Consider the following 10,610-nt stretch of genomic DNA (forward strand, 5'->3'; position numbering starts at 1 on the left):
TGAAAAAAATGCATTGGTGAAAGAAAAAAATTAAGGAAACACAAACTCTATAATATTTGATTGAATACAAGTATATATACATTTGTAATGTTAATGCAAATGTCTCCATTTGATTCATTGATTATTCTTAATCAGGTCATCCCATTTGCACTTCACAAAAATTTCCTATCTTCTTATCAACTATGAAAATAACCTTCTGAAGATCTTTTGAAGCTGGCTATATATATATATATATATATCTACTCTATGATAATTTCAGACAAGCTTCCACCCAAGCCACTTGCAAATTGTCCATGCTTATCACAACATTCCTTCATATAGCTTTTGCAACAACCGCCCATTTCTCTCTTCTCTAAGCTCATACAAACATGCACAGCTGCCATTTGACTAGTAGAGCAATAATTTGGCTTTTGTTGGTTGGGCCGAGGAGTAGTAAAACCCGAATCAACAATGTTTTCTAAAGAATCAACCTCAACATGAATATTAGCATGGTCTTTACCACAATGATGATCATGGCAATGACCATTTTTGCTGTTCTTTAGAGTGATTGGTTCCATATCAGTAGAATGGTTTGAATGGTTAGATATGCAATGACTGGGGGGAGAATGCTCTCCTTCATTACATTTGCCTTCCTTTTGTACTGAATTTGTGCATTTCTCTCTGGTGCTTAAGCCTGAGCAAGAATGTTTCTGCTGATTTTTCGATTCTAAAGAAACCGAATGATTACAATGCTTCAATTCAGCTGAATCTGTGCACTTATTGTTTGCATTAGGCTCACATTTTGAAGCACAGCTTGGCCTACATTGCTTCTCCACCTTCTTGTCACAGCAACGCTTGATATTACTGTCACATTTCTTTATTTTTTCTGCAGATGTCGACTTGCAGCATTTTCCTCTTTGAGATTTATGAGTTGTACATGCTCTTTCAACATTTTGCTCACAACATTGCTTATGATGATGAGACGAGTGGTGACTGTCACATTTCTTGATCTTTTCTGCAGATTTTGAGTTGCAGCATTTTCCTCTGTGTTTCTTATGCGTTTCGCGTAAAAGTAACATGCTGTTGAGAATGACTAGCAGACAAGTACCAACATCAGCAAGAACAGCAGCCCAAATAAGTGGATGACCAGCGAAGGCTAAGGCAAGGATAGCAGATTTTGTTGATATCGACAGAATGACATTTTGAATTACTGTCTTATGAGCTTTTTTCGCTAGCTGAATTGCTTTTGGCACTTTTCTAATGTCATTTGACATAAGAATTACATGTGCTGTCTCTGTTGCCAGTGCTGAACCTGAAATTCCCATAGAGATACCAATATCAGCTGTAGCCAATGCAGGAGCATCATTTAGTCCATCTCCTATCATTGCTGTTTTCCCTTCCTTTTTAAATGCTTCAATAATTCTTGCCTTGTCTTCTGGTAGGAGTTCTGCATGGACTATTTCAAGAGCATTTCCTAGCTGCATTCCAATTCCATTCCCAATTTCAGAATTACATGTCCTTAAAAATCTAATTTTCTAGTTCTAGAGTGATCCACTAACTATGGAAAACTGAGCAAGGAAAAGAAATTAGATGCACCTGTTGTTGAGCATGCATTGCTGCTGCTTGACCATCTCCTGTAAGCATAGCGGTTTTAATTCTCAGTGACTTAAGCTCTGCGATCGCCTCTGCAACACCAGTCCTACAAGCATCGGAGAGGCTGAAAACTCCAGCAGGAGTGGCTCCTGAGTAAACATATCCAATAGTCTTCCCACTCTTTGTATCCATTTCTACCAGAGGAACTGTAAATTCAAAACACCATACATTTGTAAAATCATTATTAGTGGCACAATCTCTAACACCAATACATTTATAACACCATACAGTTCTTACTTCTTTCACAGCCAGCTCTGATACCCATCTTTCGGTTTCCAATATAAATTTCTTTCCCATCAATCTTTCCATGAATTCCTTCTCCAGGAAAATTTTGAAATTCTTCCACATTCTCAGGACGTGGCTCTACCGAAAGACTTCTTCCATAGTCAACAAGAGCAGCTGCCATCGGATGACTTGATTTACTCTCAATGCATGACACCCTACAAGATTCAAACATATAAATTACTTACCATCTTGATAATAAAAATCCTTAATAAAAATGCTTGATGCCCTACAATTATAGCTTGATTTTACTCGTTCTTATTTGTTCTTACCAGTAAAGCAATGTGTCAATGCTTATATCTTGACAAAGCGATTGGAATTCTACGACCACAAATTCACCTCTGGTGATAGTACCAGTCTTGTCAAAAGCCACAACCTTGATTTTGGAAAGAGTTTCAAGATAATCCCCGCCTTTGATCAAAACACCAGAGGTTGCGGCTTTTGTTAGGGCGCAGAAGGTTGCGACTGGTGTGGAGAGGATGAGAGCACATGGACACGCACTTACTAAAACAACTAAAGCTAAATGAAGCCAATGCTTAAGGTTATCAACCCTAAATGCCAGAGGAACACCTGCCAAGCTAGCTGATATAATTATTACCGCTGCCAAACAGACCAAAAATGATCAATAACAAGTAATTAGTAATATATTATATTCTACAAATAATAAAACAGTATTTAATGTATGAATAACCTGGAGTATAATACTGAGCAATTTTATCTATGAATCTTTGAGTAGTAGATTTGCTATTTTGAGCTTCTTCTACTAGCTTTGCCATTTTAGCTACTACACAATCTTCAGCTAAAGCTGTAGTTTTAACATTCACGTAACCTGAAAATTGTGTATTCTGGTTAGCTACAAAGAAAGTCAGAATCTTAATATATTCAAAGTAGAAATGGTCATTGGCCGGTTCAGATTAGAAACCAATTCTAATCCCAAAAATTTCTGAGCCCAATTCAAATCCTAGATTAAATAGAGTCAGTTATCAGTTATTACCGTTAAGGTTGATGGTACCAGCCCAAACAGTAGAATCTTTGAGTTTAGGAACTGGAAATGATTCTCCTGTTAAGGTTTTTTCATCTACTTCAGAATTTCCATCTACAACTACCCCATCAATGGGTATAATTTCGCCAGCTTTCACTGCAACGATAGTGTTTAACTTAACCTCATCAACATCTACTTCTTCCCCTGTTTCAGCTATTACTGCTTTTTGAGGAGCTATGTTCATCAACGATGACATAACAGCATTAGCCTGAAATAAAAATTATACTTCAGAAATTAAATTTTTGTTCAAATGCAATATTTGAAAATTTTAGATACTAGTTTCTATCTAAATTGTTGGTTTTTTCTGAGAAGATTTTCTAGGTTTTTCATAACATTTGAGGAGATCAGAAATATTAGTCAATGAAAAATATTTTCCTCGTAAAATTACTCTTTTTTTTTCAATTTTTTTTTTTCTAAATGTTAACAAACTTTTTATAAAAAAAAAAAAAAAAAAAAGAAGCCATTTTGAAATTAGTCTCAATACACACTTATTTATTTCTATTAATTAAAAAATCAACAATTTCAGTATCTATAGCATCTTTACAGAAAAACAAGCCATTTTATGAGTTATTCAAGGAAAAAAAGGACATATGTAATTTAAATTTAATAATTTAGGGACTAACTAAATTGAGATTTTAAAATTTAAACAGCTATATAAAATTAAAAACTAAAGTTAGTGAGAATGTTGTACATTAATGCAAAATGACCTCAAGAAATTAACAGAAAATGAATATTGTTAATACATTTGACAGAAAAACAATTTTTTTTTTATTTGTGTGTAAACTACCGATATCTGGATCCCATTATCAGGGGTCGCCTAATCCGGCTCGGGATTTAATCATAGTTAAAGCCTTTCAATTCTCTCGACAAGTGCGTTTAGTGGAAATCGAACCCGAGAGCTTTTGAAAGAATCTTTAAGTTCACTAATTTCCACTGCCATTTTTCCTCCTAAACAAACATAGCCTAAGTGATGTAATTGATACCCTAGAAATATTAAATTACTTTAATTTAAATAACTTCAAATTATCTAGTGACATAAGTTAAAATAGCCGTTAATAGCTTCCACTAGAAAAAAGAGATTTGAACATGGATCTATTGTTATGTCGTAATGTACTTACCATTAAACTATGCTTTGAAATGCTCTTTATTTGAGTATTTATTTATAGGCAAATTCAAAAAGGTTTGACTAAGATTAATACTTTTGTCCTAATTGTGTGAATGAGATATTGCAAAGTCTAAAAATTTGTTTCCTTAAACTACTTAGTTTTTCCATTCAAAAATTTCAAGTTTTCAGTTTAAGGGACGAAATATTAATTTAATAACAAATGCGACTATGTAAGGGACTAAATAATTACGATATAAAGGACTAAATATTCAAATATGTATAGTATTTAACTGCCAAAATTATACTTTTTAGATAAAAATTCTAAATCTCAAATGCTTCCCTGTAATTTCTCCAAATGGTTGAAATAAAATAATAATTTCGGTCAATTTCAAAGGCTTAATCGTAATTTGCATAGTAAATAAATTTTTATAATTGAAAGTGATATTAAACCACAATGGTTGTAGAATTATATAATTTAATTTTAACTAAAAATTATTTACATAATCTCTAATAAATATTGTAGGTTGCTGAACATACCTTGTGGCCTGCCCTTGACTCGAGCCATTCAGCAATGGTAAACAGAAAGACAATTGTTCCTGCTTCCGCATAATCCTTCAAAGCCACTGTCCCTATCACTGTCAAAAGTAATAGAGAAATTATTAAAAATTGACTCAACGTTACTCTTACTCGATCATTTCAAAATATGTAATGCTGGATAAAGATTAACATTTATTATATATATTTAAAATCTGAGATTCTCGCATGATATTAAATTTCGAGATTTTCGTTCAATATTTATTTTTTGTCTCTTACATAGGATAACTATAAAAATATATAAATATTTATATCTAAACCTAATAAAAACATTACAATCTCTAAAAATTCTCTCATTATTCTTACTTTTTATCTTCATTAACATCGTGTGTACACACATCGCATTTATATTATCCAAAAAATTAAAATTCATTTTGAAAGTTTATATTTTTATATTTCAAACAAAAAAAAGAATATATATTTTACTTGTAAATTTAATTCCGTAAAATTCAACATAGTTCAAACTATATATACTGCCATTAAAGAATAAATTTTATATCTGAAAAAATTTACTTATATATATCAAAAACAGCAAGCATATATATATAGATATGGTATTCTTTATAGAAACTTTTGATCAGTAGCACTAAATTGTCAAAATTATTTAACTTTTTAGCAGAAAAATTGGGCAAAAAGATGAATAATCAAAGGCAATCACTAGCCTTTATTAAAGAAAAAGGCTACAATAAAGAAAGAGACGAAGGAAAAAGCCCAGTAAGAAATGCTCCTTTATGACACGTAAAGGCTAACCTTTCGTTCTTTATATGGAAAAAAAAAAAAAAAAAAAAAAGAAAGAAAGAAGATGAAACGTTCACAAATAAAGCAAAGGGGAAGGAGTGAAGAAATGAAACTTTAACAGAAAAGAAAAGCAAACTAATGCATAAAATATATCTTCTTTTTTTTTTTTTTTTAGCTAAACATATCCATAAATTAGTTGATAAATTCCCAAATAAAATAATCAAATCATCCATTAATCAAAATAATTATTATCATTAATTACCATTATTATATAATATTATTAATTTATAATACGACTTTAGGAAAACTTGTCTGGATAACGTAGCAGTAGGTTTCTCTTTTAAGTTTTAAGCTTTTACGTGAATTAATAAAATAAAACTTTGCCTAAAAGGAAAAGGAAGTCGGTGCTTATATAACAGATATACCTCAACAACGAAAGTTGTCAGGAAAAGATATATTCACACAATTGAAATTGTTTTCTAAAAGCATGTATCCAGAATAGAACTAGAAATTAAATGAATAATGAAAATTCAAGAATTAAAATTTCATTTTATGTAACCACTAGTTTCTTCTTTTTTTAAAAAAAAAAAAGAAAAAGAAAAAGAAAAAATAGATGTAATCCTCTAGTTAATTACTCTTTTAGTTTTGTTTATTTTACATTTAAATTTTGAAGAATAGAGAAAAATAAAATTTAACCTTCCGATTTCAGACCGCAAAATTTGGGGTGAGCACTTGGTTGGTTGATTGGTTTAGATTCAAATTGAAACAAATCGCATGAATTGAATAAATTAAATGTTTAAAAAAATTAAATTGAAACTAAGTCAAATTGGTTCAATTCAATTTCAATTCGGTACAGTTAATTTTAAAGTTTATTATATAAAATAAAATCAAACCCAATTGAAAAAAAATTTGATTTTATCTTATTAAAATAAAAATCAAATCAAATCTTTCAAAATATTTATTTCAACTCAGTAAATTTTATCAAAAACTGCTTAGCCCTAGCAAAAATACTTAGAATTTTAATATAGGACTCACTATTGTTCACTAATATATGATTAATTTAATTAATTTGACAAGGTAAAAATCCAATAAAAAAATTAAAAATTTTAGTTAAATTCTATTGATCTTAAAATGAAAAATTAAAGAATCAAGTCGCTCTGAATCCTGGAAAACTTATCACTCTTCAAGTTTTAAAATAGATGAGAAAATTAAAAAAAAAAATTAGTAAAATACCTGCAATGAGAACAAGAATGTTGGTATCAAGTCTAAAATTTCTTATCGAAGCAATTGCTTTCAAGAAGATAGGAATGATTCCAACGGCCACAGCTCCAAGAGCAAGCCAATGTAAAGGATGATACACATACTTCAACAACGAGAGCAGAAGCAATACACCACTAGCGACAGCAAAAGGGCTTGGCCATTTCTTCTGATAACTTATATCTCCATGTACTCTCACATTTGCTTCTAGCCTTGCTTGATTCAGAGCCTTAACTGCCATTTAATAAATAAATAAATAAATAAATTTATAATTATTATATTTAATTTTGTATATTTAATTAATTAAATCATAAACTATAAATTATAAAATTTTCCATTTTTCTAACAATTTTTTATTATATTTCATATTCTTATGTTTTTATTAGAAAATCAGTGAATTAGGTTGCTCACGCAGTAGAGCAGCATGTCCTGCTTCTTTTGGGCATGAGCTTTTAGCTGTTGACATGCAACAGGGGAAGCTAAAGAGGATTCCCAAAAAAAATCAAAATCCTTTTTAATATTTGCATCCAATATATTTATTACAACTACCAAAACCAAATCTGTACTCCACCTAATGAATTTGACATATCAACCTGCTTACACTATCATAGATTTTGCCTTTATAAATAATTATAATATATATATATATATATATATATATATATATATATATATATATATATATATATATATATATATATTTCATCCCCAAAAGATTCAACACCAAGTTTAAATTACAATTTTTTATATTTTTTATTTATATAAGAAATGAGAGTAAAAACTAGAGTTGTCAAATTAGCTCAATTTTTTGAAAATAACACACATATTGAGCGAAAACTACACTTTTAAACTCGTTTTCTCCTTTAATATTAGTGGTAAATAAATAGTTTTAACGTTTTAACTTGTGATAAAAAAAAAAAAAAAATCCTTTTGATTTAACGTTTATATTTTGCTGTCACCAATGGATAGTGGTTGACTGGCCGCTAATTGCTTATAAAACCAAAAGTTAATAGTTAAAAATGTGTTTAGCATTTCAATTATAATTTTGAAGTGTTGATCATCATATTTTTAAGTTTTGCTCCAAAAGCCAAAAAAAATATTTTCTCAGAAAATGAAGAAAAAAGATTTAGGAAAAAAAAGAAGTGGCTAAAATGGAAACTTACCAATTTGAAGCTGAGATAGAAGGAGATTATCATGAACAACAACAACAGTTCTTGTTGGAACAATAACAGAGTACTCTTTGACACCGTCAAGAGACTTGAGAATATTCTCAATCAAAGGAACTTCTGAAGAGCAACAAAGCCCTAACACATCAAAATAACTTTTCTGAAATTTTTTATTGTGATTATTGGCTGCCTTGTTCTTGTCTTGGGCAGCCATTTTTGTCTTTCTTCTTCAAAACTCTGCAACCAAAGCACACAACTCTGAAATGTTAAAAATCAAGAAAAGAAAGAAATAAAAGAAAGAAAGAAGTTTCAAACTCTTGGTAGGAGAGAAAGCTAATATTGCTCACTTCTACACTTGTTTAAGGTTTGTTAGAGAATGGTATAGAATGTGGAAGCCATTGGGAAGCTATATAAGAAGAGTGGTGAGGTTGGCTTTTAAGAATGGAATGAAGTTTACCCCAACAAAAAAAAAAAAAAAAAAAAAGGAAAAGAGCATAATAAATCAAGAAAGAATTTTATTTTATTAATAAATGGGAAAATGGGTTCATCTTTCTAATGTGGATGAGACAGAAGCATAGTGGAGAATCAGCAAGGTGTAGAATTTGGAATCCACATATGAATCCACATAAATTCTTTATAGTTATATTTTTAAGCATATGTGCTCAAAGAAATTGTGATCTTATGGCGATCTGGGATTTCTTTATTTCTTATACTTCTTTCCTTGATTTAGTGGTAGATACCATTACGGATTCATTTTTAAACATGGAAACAAGTTTACTTCTTTAATTCAATTTAAGATGTATCATTCACCGTGGGGGTAAGCAAATAATTAAATCAGTTCAAAACAATATGGAAAAGACAAATCGGACCTCTAATAATTATGACCATACTGAACTGGACCTCTAACAATTATGACCATACTGAACTGAAATTAGTATCAGAATCGATATGGTTTCAGTTTTGTTTCGGTTTTAAATTGAAATTAAATAACATATTTTAAACTTTTTAAAATGCTTTTTTATATTTGTGGCTTGAATAGATAATAATGATAATAAATATTACAATTGAAAAAACTAAACCAATTTAATAAAAATTCTTAAAAGTTACTTTAAAATATTAATCCCTCCATCCCATGTTGTTTACATGATTTGACAAAATACGTATATTAAAAATTTAGTCAATAAAATTTATTTTGTCCTTTTTTACCCTTAAGTCATTAAGATATTAATAAAAGCTCTATATGTATAAATTTACAAACTTTGCAAACATTTTGGGACATTTAAAAAAAGAATAACAATCAAACAAAATGGGACGGAGAGAGAATAATAAAACACAAAAATTAGTTGAGAGTTTTTTTAAGAACATATTTTTCACAGTTTCAAATCGAAACCGCTGATTTTAAAGTAAAATTGCTAATTTTGATTTCAAAAAGTGAAGAATCAGAACCAAACTTTAAGTGTATAATTTCAGTTATGGTTTGAAACTAGAATTGTTGACTATAGTTTAGTGCCGGTTTTAACCAGTTTGATTTCGACAATTTCAAGTTGAAACCGAACCGTGGTTATCCATGCCTATATGTTTATATTGCGTTTCTGCCCCCTTCCACATATTTATCAAAAAAAAAAAAAAAAAAAAAAATCCACTTATCCTCTCCCACACGACTTTGGTTCTCCTCTCCCAACTTTCATATTTCGTCAAACCATTATAAATTAATAAACCCTAAATCCTAAACCCTAAACCAATCTTAGTACGTGTTTAGTTCAAGATGATCTAGTTTTCGTAAATATATATAACTTCTGAAAAATATGGCAAATAAAAAGTTAATAAAGCCTATACCAATCCTATTTGTTAAAATGCCTACTTCAGTTGGTGTTTTTTTTTTTTTTCCCCGTACATTTCCTATTTTACCTTATGAAATATGCTTGCTGCATTCTTTTATCATGAGTAATTTACGATTGATCTCTCACTTGGAATAAATGCGCTCCACAAAATTTTGTAAAAATTTATGTATAAATCTAAATTTTTGTAGTTGGTATGAAAAAAAAAAATGAAGAATTCATTTCTATGAGCTCAATTCAATGGATTTGAATATAACTAAACCAAATTGTATAAAAGAAAAAGATGGAATTTTCAAATAATTCTATAAACTTAAACAACTTAAAGCTTTATTACAAAACTATCCATTCTCATAGCTTTCTAAAATTATTACACTAAGGATATTTTAGAAATAAAAGCAAATGAATTTTAATTTTTAAATTTATTTCAAATATGAAAAATTCATTTACAAATTTAGAATTTATTTATAAATAAAGTTCACATTTTGAGTTTATTTATACCAAAAAGAGTATTAGAATTCAATAGGGATGTGCCCACCCTCAGATGAAATATATCAATATATGCCAACAACATGTTAGGTAATACTTTTTCACATAAATAGGATCTTTTTTTCTCTATTTTCTTAAATATCATCATCCACTTGTCTCCCCAATCCAAGTAGTAGGCATCTTAATTTCCTTTGCATACATAACTAAATCCGTAAAAGCAAACTCTTCTTCCATGTCAGATTCTTTTTCTTTTTGATTTCTTAAGCAAATAGGAGATTTAATTATTAGCATCATTCAACAATGAAAAATTATTTAGACATCAATAGATTTGAGAATTGAATAATGATTTTTTGTTTTTATTATTCAAATTATCAATTCTATTATTATCAATGCTAAAACTTGCAATTTCCAAATTGAAGCGTAAATTATATAATTTATTGTATTATAATTTCAAAGTAAAGAAATATTTT

The 10,610-nt window shown here is 29.4% G+C and overlaps 1 protein-coding gene across 1 annotated transcript; it reads right to left on the bottom strand.

Annotated features, from left to right (window-relative positions):
• Positions 1-30: 30 nt before the first annotated feature.
• LOC105629796 (putative inactive cadmium/zinc-transporting ATPase HMA3) lies at positions 31-8,313 on the bottom strand. The gene is made up of 10 exons (XM_012211439.4): positions 8,164-8,313; positions 7,814-8,053; positions 6,627-6,884; positions 4,599-4,696; positions 2,909-3,164; positions 2,606-2,743; positions 2,187-2,514; positions 1,870-2,072; positions 1,576-1,778; positions 31-1,457 (listed from the first exon to the last, which is right to left on the bottom strand). Exons 2-10 carry the CDS (start codon positions 8,028-8,030, stop codon positions 240-242), a joined length of 2,919 nt encoding a protein of 972 aa, XP_012066829.1. The 5' UTR covers positions 8,031-8,053; positions 8,164-8,313; the 3' UTR covers positions 31-239.
• Positions 8,314-10,610: the final 2,297 nt, after the last annotated feature.

The sequence above is a fragment of the Jatropha curcas genome, chromosome 8 (genome assembly GCF_041381405.1).
Source record: "Jatropha curcas cultivar XTBG-Jc1 chromosome 8, XTBG_Jcur_1.0, whole genome shotgun sequence".
Taxonomy (NCBI): domain Eukaryota; kingdom Viridiplantae; phylum Streptophyta; class Magnoliopsida; order Malpighiales; family Euphorbiaceae; genus Jatropha; species Jatropha curcas.

Coding starts and splice junctions, on each gene's coding strand:
- LOC105629796 (XM_012211439.4), bottom strand. CDS start 8,030: ATGGCTGCCCAAGACAAGAACAAGGCAGCCAATAATCACAATAAAAAA. Junction 3,165..4,598: donor AGTCAAGGGCAGGCCACAAG/GTATGTTCAGCA, acceptor TTTTTATTTCAG/GCTAATGCTGTTATGTCATC. Junction 1,779..1,869: donor CAGAGCTGGCTGTGAAAGAA/GTAAGAACTGTA, acceptor TTGAATTTACAG/TTCCTCTGGTAGAAATGGAT.